Here is a 16592-nt window from a genome sequence, read left to right as displayed (position 1 = left end):
CATGATCCTGAAGTCCCACAATCAAGTCCCACATCTGGCTTCCTACTCAGCAGGCAGTCAGCTTCTCCCCCTGACCTCTCCTCTCTCACTCTCTCTCTCTCTCAAATAAGTAAATAAATAGAAAATCTCTTAAAAAAAAAAAAAAAAAAGCTTACAAGTTTTTATAGCAAAAAGGCACTGCTCCTAACAACCAGAAAAAAAATTATTTTTAAGAAATCACAAGGGTGATTTATAAAAAAGATTCCTAAAATGACAGCACCTCTTTTATTCTATATCCAAATTACTATAAATTTACTTCAGCTTTGTAAATTGAAGCTAATTTTTATAACCTACTTACTTCACTCTATCTTATCAAAACAGAAACCTACAACCATCAGGTTTCTCTGATTTCTCTAATTAACAACTACTTTTTCTTCTCACATTTGGTACTTTCAAGGTAAGTTAAAATAAAAACGGTATCACAGAGAACTGCAGTGATGATCTTTGGCACAGCACAAGGATCTAAAGATCAGAGTAAATGGCTGCCACAAAACAGGTACTCAAATATATATATATATATAACAAATGACTGGGGTGCCTGGGTGGCTCACTGGGTTAAGCCTCTGCCTTCGGCTCAGCTCATGATCCCAGGGTCCTGGGATCGAGCCCCACATCCGAGCCCCACATCTGAGCCCCACATCAGGCTCTCTGCTCAGCAAGGAGCCTACTTCCCCCTCCCTCTCTGCCTGCCTCTCTGCCTACTTGTGATCTCTGTCTGTCAAATAAATAAATAAAATCTTAAAAAAATAAAATAAAGAAAACTTTGTGGTATTTAAAACTAAACAAAACAAACAAATGACTTATTCAGTGTTCCAGAAATAATAACATCGCCTCTTGCAACTATGATAAGGCTAGGATTGCCATATTACCACATGATAGTTTCCATATCTAACAGAAAATCTCCTACGTAGAAATTTCAGTGAAGGAAAAAATATACAAATTGTTTTTGTTTTCATTTTTATTGCAAGGGAAAAGCATAAAGCAGGTATGCAATTAAAACATGGAAACACTTATAATCTGCTAGGGAAAATGGAAATGAGTTCATATTACCAGAAAATATTCCAAAAGAACAAGATTTAACCCTTTAAAAAATCTGCAAGTTCAAATAAACCAAGTGATGAAGCAGAAAATCTGGGAAGGTTATTAAAGATGAGAGAAGCAGTTGACAAATAAGCAGAAGGGCATTCTGGGTTTTAGCAAATGCCTTTTGTAAAGAAATGATAGTTAGAAATGAGCCAATAGGGGCGCCTGGGTGGCTCAGTGGGTTAAAGCCTCTGCCTTCAGCCCAGGTCATGATCCCAGGGTCCTGGGATCGAGCCCCGCATCGGGCTCTCTGCTCAGCAGGGAGCCTGCTTCCTCATCTCTCTCTGCCTGTTTCTCTGCCTACTTGTGATCTCTGTTAAATAAATAAATAAAATCTTAATTAAAAAAAAAAAAAAAAAGAAATGAGCCAATAATATGATAAGAAGAACAAGCTAAGTTGTTACCCCAGTGAAAGAGACTGTCACTATACAAGAAATTATCCCAGAGTCCAACAGAATATCCTTCTCTCCTATCTTCAGCAACCTAATCACATCCCTTGTCAGTAAGTTTACTACCACACCATCCTCCTAGAAGAAAAAAAACAGCAAGAAGGAACTGTCCTCAGGAACAAAAGTTCAAGTGACTTTTCCCCATTAATTGGTAATATCCATCTATACTACAAAATGAAAATGCATCAACTTAAATACCACTGTATAAAACTGACATGACAAGATACATCAAGTTTATCTCATAGCATCTACTACCTCACTACCACCCCTTGGCAGACCTGTCCTAGTTTGAGAAATAGTAACTATCTTATTTTGTACTTATCTGTGTATGTGTCTGTAATCCCTTCTATTTGCTCATTCAAAACAAGGATTTGTTTTAATTCATCTCAGTAACCTCAATGTCTAGCACAATATCCTGTTAGAGTTGAACTAAATAAATGTTCAACGTATGAAAAAAAATAGCTATAGACAAAAAAGAAACATGTTGTCCTCTGGGTCACATAAAACACCACTAGAAATTCTCAATTATTTCTTTCACAATAACTCTACTTGACCATCACCATCCCAGATGTGGAATTTTGGATTCCAAAAGAAGGATAAGTGTCTAGACTAGTGATCAAGATGGGGGGATATAAGGATATATATCTTGGGTCTACCTGAGAGGTTTTCAAAAGCTACTCACACTAAAACTCTTAAAAATAGTAATTCAGCACTAGAATGTGCAGACATAAATGGGTGCCTATGTTTATTAAGTGTATATCTGATAATGAAAAATGACTATTTTGAAATTCTGCCCTTTGCAACAACATGAATGGATCTCAAGGGTATTATACTAAGAGAAGTCAGAAAAAGACAAATACCATACAATTGTATTTATATGTGGAATCTACGAACAAAACCAATGAACAAACAAGCAGAAACAGATTCATACATACAAAGAACAAACTTGTGGTTGCCAGAATGGAGGAGGATGGGGACATGGGCAAAATAGGCAAAAGGGATTAACAGGGATAAACCTCCAATCATAAAATAAATAAGTCACAGAGATGAAAAGAACTGCATAGGGAATATAATCAATAATATTATAATACTGTATGGTGACAGCTGGTAACTACACTTATGGTGGTGAGCACTGAGTAATGTACAGAATTACTATGTTGCACACCTGAAACTAATATAACAATTATGTCAACTATACTTCAATAACTTTTTTTAAATGAGTATTTCTCCATAGATGAATGGTTACTCTGTTTCTTCTATTAAGTATATACCTAACCCCCCACGCAAAAAAAGTATAGTCCTACTATAAGGTATAAATATCTTTTTCTTTTTCTTTCTTTTTTTTAACTTTTAGGACACTGCCTGTAATACACAGAACACCATACCACTTTAACCATCCAAAGACCTCTTTGAATGTTTTCTGAAATCCTCTACTCACCCATCCCAATACACGAACTTTCTGTTTCTTCTCATTTTTCTGTAAGTAATTGTAGACACTAGGGTAAATAAGACCTTATCATGAATACCTTTTTCTCTCTCTGTAAACAAGGGTGAGTACATATAAAAAACTGTGAATAATCAGAAAATTCTCAAAAAAGAGGAGACTTTAAACAAGAACAGCAAAGACAAATCAGTACAGTAGTCCTATATAATAACCGAGTATAAAGAAAGACGAACAGCAAAGTACAGGACAATTAATTAATCAAAAGCCCCAAAAGACAAGCTGATACCCAGGTTTGACCACAGATATGCTGGAAGATGAACAACACTGAGGGATGCTATTAATTATAATTAATTTGTAATGAAACAAAACAGTGATATCAGAACTTGGTAGACATGAGGTCTGAGAAGAAAAGTGAAGGGGGCAAGCTGGCGGTGGCAAAGAGAAAAAGCAACCCTTATCTCTACATCACAAAGAAGCCAAATACAACAGCTAATAGCAGATTCACTGTCGTCAAGTGGGAACAGCGGCTCCAATTTTATTCATAAGTAAGACTAGAGATAAACAGTTCATGTGGTCCAATTTGATTTGGTGTTAATAATTTGGACAGAGCCTGGAAATGCTAAAACTGTTTAGCTCCAGATTACCAGCCAGCATCCAAGAGGCTACCATTAATGACTGAAGTTCCAATGCCCTCACATGATAGGACAGGGTAAATAATTACGAGCTTTTGCTGTAGACAAAAGTACAATAGGTCTCACAGTTTCACAAGCCTGACAATGGGACTGCCAGTCTCCAAGCTGACTAGCTCCTGACAACCTTATGGTCTCTATCCTACCAAAACGTGCTCTCTGGCAGGTATTTTAAAACACATTTATATTTTAAAACACACTCAGGTTACAACAGCACTTGAATTATAACAAGGATCTAAACTTAAACTATTTTTATTTGAAAGGAAAAACAGGTATTTTAAGAAACTAGTGGGGTTTCCAACGATGACCTTAGGACATACCTTGAAGATTACGGGACTCATTGGAAAGGCTAGGGACTATTTAATGATAAAGTCAATCAGTAATTTATTATACTTCAGAACATAACAAAGGAAGATTATTGTACTTATTTACCAGACTCTTCAGTATCCTTTTAAAATGCCATAGTGACTATATAAGTTGAGGAGGGCAGTTAGGAAAATTTAAATCCTCATTTTATCATTTGTACCAAACATCCACACCTTCAGAACTACGAAAGAAGAGACGGTGAAGGAGTAGGAAGAGAAGGTAGAGATGGATAGCAGAAGAGATAGGTTGAGTGACTGGACAAATAAAAGGCAAGTTACAGAGCAAGAACCAGAATCCTGATTTACCAACTTCAAGACTCTGCTCTTTTAGCTCTATATCAGTATTTCTCAAAACTAGGCAATTTTGTCCCCTACTCGATATGTGACAATGTCTGGAGACATTTTTGGTTGTCACACTTGTGAGAAAAGGGACTGCTACTGGGCAGAGGCCAGGGATACTGCTAGACAATCTACAATACCAGGATAATCACCCACAAAAGATATATCTTGTTCAACAGTCAATACTTCCAAAGGCAGAGAAAGCCTAATCTAAATCACCCAATTTTCCAGAGATGAAACTCAAAGTCTCCAAGGAAGGTATATGGTTTCCTATGGAATGCTTTGGTGCTATATCAATTAATGGACCAAAGGAAACACTACTGTTAAACAATAAGCCTGAAAAGACCAAGACCATACATATATCAATCTAAAAGCAAGACACACATGACCAGAACTTCCGTAGCAATATGGAGAAGGAAGTTATTCATCAACCATAACAATGTCAATATAATGATACACCAGGAAATCTAAATTATTTAAGGCAAGATGGTCTTTTTTTTTTTTTTTTTTTTAAAAAAAACAGCAAAAAAATTCTGGAAGGACACACCATCACTCCTTACCAGGATAACCTCTGAGGTGGTAGACAAAAAAAAAAAAAAAAAAAAAAAAAAAAAAGACTGTAAAAACAATGACATTTACATCTCGGGCTACAGCTTTCTGGACAAAAAAAACTTGTTTTTTAAATAAGAATACATATTGCTTATTTTAATAACATATTTTAATAAAAAGCATAGTACAGGCCAAGAAAGTTATTTTTATTCTGAACTTCTTTTGAAATGACTGGTAGATTGGATATCCCTATCACTGCTGCATCATGCTCCAAATCAAACTAAAATACTTACAAACTGGTAATAACACCCAGTATGTCAACAGTGTAAATGATTTACGAACACGACTGAAAGCAAACAGAATATACCACCCCCAATCAAAAATAAACAAAAGGAATTAAACAGATTACATAACCATTAGGGTGGCTACTATTTTTAAAAAAAGAGAAAATGACAAGTTTATGGAGGTTCCTCAAAAAATTAAACACAGAACTATCATATGATACAGCAATTCTACTTCTGGGTATATATCCAAAAGAACTGAAACCAGTCTCTCAAGGCAATATTTAGACACCAATGTTCAAAGCACCATTCTTAACAACAGTTAAGAAGGCAACCCAAATGCCCATGAACAGATGAACAAATAAAATACAGTTTACACACACAATGAAACACTATTCATCCTTAAAAAGGAAGGAAACTTTGACACATACTACAACAAGGATGAAACTTAAAGACATTATGCTAAGTGAATTAAGCCAGTCACAAAAACACAAATACTATTTAATACCACTTATATGAGGTATCCAGAATAGTCAATTCACAGAAACAAAGTAAAATTGTGACTGGCAGAGGCTGGGGGGTAGAAAGAAATGGGAGAGTTGCTTAAAGTTTATAGTTTAAATTATATAATTTAAAGTTTAAAACTTTAAAGTTTAAAGTATATAGTTTCAGTTTGCAAGATAAAAATTCTGGAGATTGTATAACAATGCAAACAAACATAACATTACTCAACTTGAAAATGTTTAAGATGGTAAATTTTATGTTATGTGTATTTTACAACTAAAAATTTTGTAAATGTACAGATTAATGTGACATATATACAAGACTGAGCAACTAACAATAACACTGAGCAAAATGTTAAAGAAAACACAGATCTTTTTAATCCCCTATATCTTTTTCCAATGACTTTCTAACCTCCTTTATGGGTCTCACACTTATCCCCACAAATGAGTTAAAGATGCTTCATGCTCCATCCTAATTATGCAGTACCCCTCAATTTCCTAAAACAGGAATTAAAACTCTATAATAATTAATCAACTCAAAAGTTTTGAAATCCACCTGTAAGGACAATGGTAAATGTAAGTATTCCACAGAAATTATGCACAAACCATATGCTTTCTGCCTTGAGCTGCTGAACTTATAAAAATACATCAAAGAAATTATAAGATAACCAAAATTATTTTAAAAACCTAACTGCTCACTGGCTGCACTTAAACACAAGTTAAAAATCAAGACAATTTTGCTAAATAAAATCATCTTACCAAAAGCTGTGGCCACATTTCGTCATGTATGCTTCCTCAATCATATCAAAGCAGATAGGGCTAAAAAGAAAATAGAGAAGTCATTGATTTTTTTTTTTCAGTAGAGTGATTAGAAATTGGCAAGGCTGGTAACAATATCAATGAAATCATTTACTGATACACAGCTAAGTCTTCAAACATTCTATCAATAAGACAGAATTTCAGTAGAGATGAAGGTGCTTTAGGGGATTGGGGATAAAATGACAATTTGCTCAAGACAGCACTAAAAGTCATCAAGTTCTAAGATGAATTAAAATGGCCCCAATACTTTAACTCACCCATAACTTTTAATAATGCAATGCAGTCACGAGAGCCCTTCAAGTTCTACCGTCTTTTTCAACTATCCCTATACTCAAAAACACCTAGGGCAAATGCTCTTTTATTTCCTATCTAAAAAACCTAGTTCCTTGATTGATAAATTTACAATTCCAGTACCAATAACTCTACTATTATAAGGAAGACGGTAAATTACAACTAATACCTAAAATAGTACAAATGGTATCCATTAAAATAATGACATATATTAACTACTTTAATCTTTTCCACAACAAAGTGTTGATAGGTACATATTAATAGACTCATTTAGTAACTCAGAGGCACAAACATGTTAAAGTCATACATAGTTAGGAAGTAACACAACTGATTTTCAAATTTAGGTCCATGCTCTTAACCACCATTCTATACTAATTCCAGATATGGTAAGTTCAATACCAAGTCATACCACCATAGTTCTGGCCAACAAAGGGAAGTTAGTTATCAACCTCTGAGAGGCGACTATCCACCAGAAAAATACAAAGACTTAGAAAGAGATTTCCCTTTATTTTTCCTTCCTTTCATTCTGAAAACTCTGAACTCTCCAGAGGTACAAAAGTCATCTCCTTTTTTCTTTTTTTTTTTTTAAGATTTATTTATTTTAGAGAGAGAGAGGGAGAGAGTGAGCACACTCTTGAAGAGTCAGGGGTAGGAGAGAATCCCAAAGCTGACTCCCTGCTGCTGAGTGCGGAGCCTGATGTGGGACTCAATCCCAGGACCCTGAGATCATGACCTGAGCAGAAATCAAGAGTGGGCTGCTTATGACATGATACTATATGTGGAAAACCCAAAAGACTCCACTCCAAAACTGCTAGAACTTGAACAGGAATTCAGCAAAGTGTCAGGATATAAAATCAATGCACAGAAATCAGTTGCATTTCTTTACACCAACAACAAGACAGAAGAAAGAGAAATTAAGGAGTCAATCCCATTTACAACTGCACCCAAAACCATAAGATACCTAGGAATAAACCAAAGAAGCAAAAAAACCAAAGAGGCAAAGAATCTATACTCAGAAAACTATAAAGCACTCTGAAAGAAACTGAGGAAGACACAAGAAAATGGAAAAATGTTCCATGTTCCAGGATTGGAAGAATAAATATTGTGAAAATGTCTATGCTACCTAAAGCAATCTACACATTTAATGCAATCCCTATCAAAATCCCATCCATTTTTTTTTCAAAGAAATCGGACAATTAATCTTAAAATTTATATGGAACCAGAAAAGACCTCGAATGGCCAAAGGAATATTGAAAAAGCAAGACAAAGGTGGTGGCATCACAATTCTGGACTTCAAGCTCTATTACAAAGCTGTCATCATCAAGACAGTATGGTACTGGCACAAAAACAGACACACAGATCAATGGAACAGAATAGAGAGCCCGGAAATAGACCCTCAACTCTATGGTCAACTAATCTTCAACAAAGCAGGAAAGAATGTCCAATGGAAAAAAGACAGCCTCTTCAACAAATGATGTTGGGAAAATTGGATAGTCACATGCAGAAAAATGAAATTGGACCATTTCCATAAACCACACATGAAAACAGACTCAAAATGGATTGAAGGACCTCAATGTGAGAAAGGAATCCATCAAAATCCTTGAGGAGAACACAGACAGCATCCTCTCCGACCTCAGCCACAACAATGTCTTCCTAGGAACATCGCCAAAGGCAAGGGAAGCAAGGGCAAAAATGAACTACTGGGTTCATTTTGCACAGCAAAGGAGACAGTTAACAAAACCAAAAGACAAGTGACAGAATGGGAGAAGATATTTGCAAACGACATATCAGATAAAGGGCTAGTATCCAAAATCTATAAAGAGCTTAGCAAACTCAACACTCAAAGAACAAATAATCCAATCAAGAAATGGGAAGACATGAACAGACATTTCTGCAAAGAAGACATCCAGATGGCCAACAGACACATGAAAAAGTGCTCCACATCACTCAGCATCAGGGAAATACAAATCAAAACCACAATGAGATACCACCTCACACCAGTCAGAATGGTTAAAATTAACAAGTCAGGAAATGGCAGATGCTGGCAAGGATGCAGAGAAAGGGGAACCCTCCTACACTGTTGGTAGGAATGCAAGCTGGTGCAACCACTCTGGAAAACAGCAGGGAGGTTCCTCAAAAATTCAAAATAGAGCTACCCTATGACCCAGCAATTGCACTACTGGGTATCTGCCCTAAAGATACAAACGTAATGATCCGAAGAGGCACGTGCTCCCGAATGTTTACAGCAGCAATGTCCACAATAGCCAAACTATGGAAAGAACCTAGATGTCCATCAACAGATGAATGGATAAAGAAGATGTGGTATATATATATATATATATATATATATATATATACAAACACACACACACACACACGGAAATACAGCCATCAAAAGAAATGAAATGCTGCCATTTGCGACGACATGGATAGAACTAGAGGGTATTATGCTTAGCGAAATAAGTCAATCAGAGAAAGACAACTATCATATGATCTCCCTGATATGAGGAAGTGGAGCTGCAACGTGGGGGGTTTGGTGGGTTGGAAAAGAATAAAGATGGGATTGGGAGGGAGACAAACCATAAGAGACTCTTAATCTCGAAGAACTAACTGAGGATTGCTGGGGGGAGGGGGTTGGGAAAGGGTGGTGTAGTTATGGACATTATGGGGGGTGGATGTGCTGTGGTGAGTGCTGTGAAATGTGTAAACCTGGCGATTCACACGCCTGTACCCCTGGGGATAAAAATAAATTATATGTTTATAAAAAAAATAAAAATAAAAAAAATGGGCTGTTTAACCAACTGAGCCACCCACACACCCAACAACAGCCATCTTCTGACCAAAAAGACAAAAAAATAAAAGCTAGGAAGACAGGATACTGGTTCCTTGATGACATCCTTGGGCAGTTGTATCAGCTACGGACTGCCTAACCCTGGAATTCACATTACATGAGCAAAGTAAATTCTCACTTGTTTAAAGCAGTATTCATCAAGTTTTCTGTTACTGGCATACATATCCAATCCTTACTGATGATACATGATACACTTAAATTATAAAATTAAAATTTACCTACTTCTTCAAGAAAAATGCCCTGGGCATAAATACTATCTCAGAATGTGAAATAATTTTTTAAAAAGTTATAAAATCCCAATGTCGCACAAGCTCAGAGTTTCACCACATATGGTGTTGGCTTAGACTGTGTTGGTTTTGTCAGCCTTTACTCTGTTGGATTGAGAAAAAAAAGAGGTCTCCTCAATGTAGAGATTTGGTCATTTCTCTTCTGAAACAAAATCCATCTTACTCCTGCCTAATGGAGTTCAGAAAGCAAGGCTGGGGGCCCGTCCTAAGAGTGTGTGGATGTGCTGAGCTCTGTAGGCTTCTCTGTGATCCCAGACTGTGGTTTTAAGGTGCTGAAGAACAGATCTGGGAGGGACAGATTGTACTTCACAGGTACAGTTCGTCACTGGGTGCTCAGGCAGATGGTTTAAGACTTGGTTTAAGACTCAAAACCCAGGGGCGCCTGGGTGGCTCAGTGGGTTAAGCCGCTGCCTTCGGCTCAGGTCATGATCTCAGAGTCCTGGGATCGAGTCCCGCATCGGGCTCTCTGCTCAGCGGAGAGCCTGCTTCCCTCTCTCTCTCTGCCTGCCTCTCCATCTACTTGTGATTTCTCTCTGTCAAATAAATAAATAAAATCTTTAAAAAAAAAAAAAAAAAAGAAAAAAAAAAAAGACTCAAAACCCAGAGTGGAAGCAACATTTACCCCCCCCCCCATTTTTTACAGATTTTATTTTTAGAACAGTTTTAGATTTACAATTAAATTGAAACGAAGATACAGAGGTTTCCCACATTATTTGCTGCACCAAACACATGCATGGCTTTTGCCATTATCAAAATCATTCACCAGAATGGTACACTATTTTTCCCCCAAGGATGAGTTTACACTGACACACCACAATCACCAAATTCACAATTTACCTTAAGGTTCACTCTTCATGTTGTACATTCTGTGGGTTTGAACAAAAGTACAGTGACATATATTCATCATTATAATCTAAAGATTATTTTTCACTGCCCTAAAAATCCTCTGTGCTCTGCTTACTCATCTCTCTCTCCTCACCCACAACCACTGATCTTTTTGTGTCTCCATAGTTTTGTCTATTCCAGAATGTGTAAGCATCCGAGGGCAGGCTTCTATGTATACATTAGCTTTCAACTCCTATATGTACCAACAGGTACCAACAAAAATTGTATGGTATGTTTAGTCTTGTATATTTATTTATGCTTCTCTAAAATACTTTTTTTTTTTAAGATTTTATTTATTTATTTGGCAGACAGACAAGTAGGCAGAGAGGCAGGCAGAAAGAGAGGAAGGGAAGCAGGCTCTCTGCTGAGCATAGACCCCAATGCGGGACTTGATCCAAGGACCCAGGGATCATAACCTGAGGTGAAAGCAGAGGCTTTAACCACTGAGCCACCCAGGCGCCCCTAAAATACTCTTTTAGACCTAAACAACTCTTACCATAATCACTACTGTTTAAAAAAAATGCACCTGCATAGATTTAAAATTGTCCTACAAAATTCTCATTCTTTGAAGCCTTTTCTGAATGATTTCTAAGTCACTGATACCTAGATTTTTCCACACAACATTCTCTATTACTTTGGTGAGGTAACATTTATTAAGAGAATCCATGACAGGGACGCCTGGGTGGCTCAGTGGGTTAAGCCTCTCTGCCTTTGGCTCAGGGAATGATATCAGGGTCCTGGAATCAAGCCCCACATCGGGCTCTCTGCTCAGCAAGGAGCCTGCTTCCCCCACCTCTCTCTCTCTGCCTGCCTCCCCCTTTGTGATCTCTCTCTCTCTGTCAAATAAATAAATAAAATCTTTAGGAAAAAAAAAAAGAGAGAGAGAGAGAGAATCCATGACAGAACTAAAAGCTATTGGTAGTGGGATCTTAAACCAGGTTTACCTGTAGCCAGCAAACCTACATCTGACTCCAGCTTTAGGAATGTTGCTGAACATGTCTAATATACCTCATCCCAGAACCTCCTGCACTCTTCACACCCACATACAAATATTTAGTTCATAGGGAAGAAAACAATAATTCAAAATTGTCTCAGAGTCTTTCTTCCAATCTGCAGAAATCTATGTTCAAGTTTTGAGGCAGGCCTTTTCTGTGTTTACACACCTACATGAAGTGACTACACGAAACTACATCCAACTGCAAGCTAGCAAACAGGAATTTTTTAAAAATCCCATCTTCTATAAAACATCTAATTTTCAGGTATGTCAAAGTATAAAAGAAGAAAAAAAAAGCTCAATTTAGAATCAAAGAACTAAGACAAAGTAAAACAAAGCAAGAGAGGAGCCTGAGATGGGGAAAAGAATAATGTAGAACACAATCAGCTCACTCTTCACTTTAAAAATTCGACTGCAACCAGACTCACCCTATTACTATATACACCTGGAAAATTAGAGGGTGGAGGGATAAATGAAAACCTGCTTTCAGACACTGGACACTAAACAGCACAGTACTGAGATCTTTGAGGGAAAGAATTCTAGAAATCCACACAGGGTTCCCAAATCTGTTGCTGAATACTAGTCATATGTGCCCAGGGCAAAAACTCTATAAGATCAGTTAAAAATGACCAGGAAGGTATAAAATGCAGGGCATTCAATAGAAAACCAGGAGAGTCATTAGTAGTGGAGCTAAACTAGATCTAGAAAAATCGCTCCTCCTCAGCCACCCTCAAAAAAAAAATTAAAAAAAAAAACAAAAAACATTTATAACTGCACTGAACTTACAATTTTCTCAAAATAAAAGGTTTAATTACAAAAAACTTAACTTAGTTAAAAAATATAATACTCAAAAGGATCAAACTGATCTGCAAGGAACTTCACTTCCTGCTAGAACACAGCCCAACAGTCTGTAAAGGAAGAAAACAAAATCCAGCATTCAGTAAATGCAAGTTTATAGTGTCCACTACCCAATTAAAAAAATTACTAGCCATGTGAAATTGCAGGAAAATGTGACCCATAAATGGGAGGAAACTCAGTCAACAGGAACAAAAAGATAAACACTGAAATTAGCAGAAAAGATTTCAAAACATATATTACAAATATGCTCAATGATTTACAGGACCATGAAAGTATAATGAGGAAAATAGAAGACATACAAAGAACCATTTAAAACTCTTAAGAGCTGGTGCTTGCTTCAGCAGCATATATAATAAAACTCTAAGAGCTGAAAAATACAGTACATGAAAATATAGCAAAAGACATGAACTTATAAGAGAAAGTAAAATGTAATTCCTAGAAATTTTAAAAAACACATCAAAAACAAAGCATTACTTCCATGGGCTCATCAATACATGAAACACAAGTTAAGGAAAGAAGTTGCAAATGTGAGGATAGGTCAACAGACATTATCTAAATTAAAACACACACCAAAAAAAGAGAGAGAGAGAGAAGACAAAGCATCTAAGAGTTCTTGTGAAGATATTTCCATACCCACCATTAAAAACTTAAGGCAAATATTATAGTGCACAAACCTAAGCTTGCCAAAAGGTCTATCCATGTCATTTAAGTGGGCTGTGCAGCGTTGGTGGTATAGTGGTGAGCATAGCTGCCTTCCATGTCATTTAAGTGCATTCAGAAACCAACATGACAGGGGCACCTGGGTGGCTCAGTGGGTTAAAGCCTCTGCCTTTGGCTCAGGTCATGATCCCAGGGTCCTGGGATGGAGCCCCACATTGGGGGGAGGGGGTCTCTGCTGGGCAGGTAGCCTGCTCCCTCCTCTCTCTCTCTGACTGCCTCTCTGCCTCCTTGTGATCTCTGTCAAATAAATAAATAAAATCTTAAAAAAAAAAAAAAAAAAAAGAAACCAACATGACAAAACAGATACAGAAAATTATTTTTTAAATACCACTATTTTGAATTAATAAAGGACACATCTCAGTTAAGCAAGGGCCATATCACAATCAGTTTGAGTCTCAGAGTCCATATTTGTAATCCCCCTAACATTTGTATACATTGTACATTGTCTACTTCAAAAACAGCTTCCAAACTTACTGAACAGTACAAAGTATAATCTCCAAACACTTCAATAAAATAATAAGTACCTTGTTCAATCCATATATATCTTGGTACAGACGCTAATTCCATTACACTGCAACAAACTGTTTCAACTGTCTCATGGTAGTTCTGGTTGTAACTAACCAAGTATTCAAATCTTTCAAAGGTTAAGTACTAAAAATAAAACATTACCAAGATCATCAGAGCAAGGTACAATCCAAAGTCATTCAGAAAAATAAAGAGTAGTTATATCTTATCTATACAAAACCAAAGAGGGATACCTGGGTGGCTCAGTAGGTTAAGTGTCTGCCTTCGGCCCAGGTCATGATCCCAGGGTACTGGTGTGAAGGGCTCTCTAGTTGGGCTCCCTGCTCAGCAGGGCGTCTGCTTGCCCCCCCCCCACCTCCGGCCCTGTTCATGCGCACGCACTCTCTCTCTGTCTCTCTCTTTCTTAAATATATAAATAAATAAATAAAATCTTTTAAAAAATAAAATAACATAAACAAGACCAAAGAACCACTTTGATATTTTGGCACCAAATGCCAAACCCTAACAATTACTAGACTCTTTTCAGTAATCTTATAATTTACAATATCTCAAAATGTTCAAAACTTGCAATTTCTCTAGCTTCCTCCTTCCCCTTACACCAAGTGCCATGCAAGCAACCCCAAGCCATCCTCCATTTTCAACTGGCCCCAAAGGATTTCCTTGAAAGACAAGGAAAAGGGTGAAAAGAAAAAAATAAAACCTCAAATCCTCCTTTTATGAAAACACTGATAACAATCTTCACAGGCAGCAGTTCAGTTCCAGCCTCTGCCCCATCATCACACTCCTTCCTACTTTCTTTTTTTTTTTTAAGATTTTATTTGTTTATTTATTTGACAGAGAAAGAGAGAGAGAGAGAGATCACAAGTAGGCAGAGAGGCAGGCAATGGGCGGGGGTGGGGGACTAGCAGGGGGAGAAGACCCTCAGCCGAACAGAGAGCTCAATGCAGGGGCCCAATCCAGGACCCTGAGACCATGACCCGAGCCAAAGGCAGCGGCTTAACCCACTGAGCCACCCAGGTGCCCCTCCTTCCTACTTTCATTTGATAAGATAAAATGTCCTAAAAATAAACTTAAGTCATTTTTCAAAAGTAGAGAGTAAATTTATCTGGTATTTTGTACAATGGTTTCTCCCTAAACTATCTCCGTTAAGACTTGTGTTTAACATTGTCTTAAGTCACATATTCCATAAATAAAGTCAGATAAAGTAAGGAAGAAAAGGAATAGAAGGCAAACTTCGTAGACTTTGTAATTTCACTGTAATTTGTAATTTAATAAGGGAATTTTTTTTTTAATGGAGGTAAAGGGCTCCTGGCTCACTCAGTCAGAAGAGCACTCAACTCTTGATCTCAAGGTCATGAGTTTCAAGACCCACATTGCACATAGAGATCACTTAAGTGAATAAATAAATATATGAAAACTTGTAATTTTTTTTTAAATAGGGGTACCTGCAGCAGCCCCGAAGGACTAAAACACCAGCTTCCAAACCTTTTTCTTCACTCTCAAAGATCCAAAAGAACTGTGATTTAAAAAAAAAAAAAATTCCTTCAATAGCTTATTCAGTGATTACTGAGGTGTGTTTCCGGTGGGCCAAGGAAGATGTTATATAGTAGGTAAGAAATTTATCTTTGTCAGTGAATACATAAGTAACTCAGGCAGTCAAGGGTCTGTCTTCGGCTCAGATCATGACCCTGGGGCCTGGGATTGAGCCCCGCATCGTTCCTGGCTCAGGGGAGAGTCTGCTTCTCCCTCTGCCACTTCACCCCACCTTGTACTCCTTCTCTAACAAATAAATAGATAAAATCTTAAATAAATAAATAAACAAACAAATAAATAAATAAATAGGGGAACCTGGGTGGCTCAGTCGTTAAGTGTCTGTCTTCGACTCAGGTCATGATCCCAGGATCCTGGGATTGAGCCCCGCATCGCATCGGAGCTTCTTGCTCAGTGGGAAGCCTGCTTCTCCCTCTCCCAGCCCCCGTGCTTGTGTTCGCTCTCTAGCTATGTCTCTCTCTGCCAAATAAATAAAATCTTTAAAAAGGAGACAAGGGAGACTCAAAATACCTATGTGCTAGCTTCAGGAACAGAAATTTTGAAAGAATAAGAGACTACAATGGGCCAGCAAAGAAAGGACACCATGATTAATACAAGTAATAGTCATTAAAAGATAAGCAGGGGAAACAATCTCTGGTATTTATGGTAGGGAAAAAAAAAAAAAAAAAAGAGGTAGCTTAGATCAGGAAACCAAATATGGCCAAGAAATGTTACTACTTATTCCTCCAGCATGAAAATTACCCAATACACTCTCAATCTTGACCTAGATCCAGTTCTATTCACACATTCCAGGGTTCTTCTTTAAACAGAACATCAATTCTAACTATCATCGAAGGCTTAGAATTGGGAGAATTTTAATTAAGTTTATGTACATTTAAGAAAGGTGCAGCAAGGGGCGCCTGGGTGGCTCAGTGGGTTAAGCCGCTGCCTTCAGCTCAGGTCATGATCTCAGGGCCCTGGGATCGAGTCCCGCATCGGGCTCTCTGCTCAGCAGGGAGCCTGCTTCCTCCTTCTCTCTGCCTGCCTCTCTGCCTACTTGTGATCTCTCTCTGTCAAATAAATAAATAAAA

The 16592-nt window shown here is 37.4% G+C and overlaps 1 protein-coding gene across 3 annotated transcripts in view; it reads right to left on the bottom strand.

The window, feature by feature from the left end:
* COP1 (COP1 E3 ubiquitin ligase) overlaps positions 1-16592 on the bottom strand; it is a 246533-nt gene that overhangs the window by 214054 nt on the left and 15887 nt on the right. For all 3 annotated transcript variants that reach the window (XM_059412849.1, XM_059412850.1, XM_059412851.1), the window contains exon 2: positions 6501-6560. In XM_059412849.1, coding sequence (XP_059268832.1) covers positions 6501-6560 — 60 coding nt within the window. The remainder of the gene's footprint in view (positions 1-6500; positions 6561-16592) is intronic.

Source organism: Mustela nigripes, chromosome 10 (assembly GCF_022355385.1).
Source record: "Mustela nigripes isolate SB6536 chromosome 10, MUSNIG.SB6536, whole genome shotgun sequence".
In the NCBI taxonomy this organism is placed as follows: domain Eukaryota; kingdom Metazoa; phylum Chordata; class Mammalia; order Carnivora; family Mustelidae; genus Mustela; species Mustela nigripes.
The sequence above is the reverse complement of the archived record's forward strand: the minus strand, read 5'-3'. Positions and strand labels throughout refer to the sequence as shown.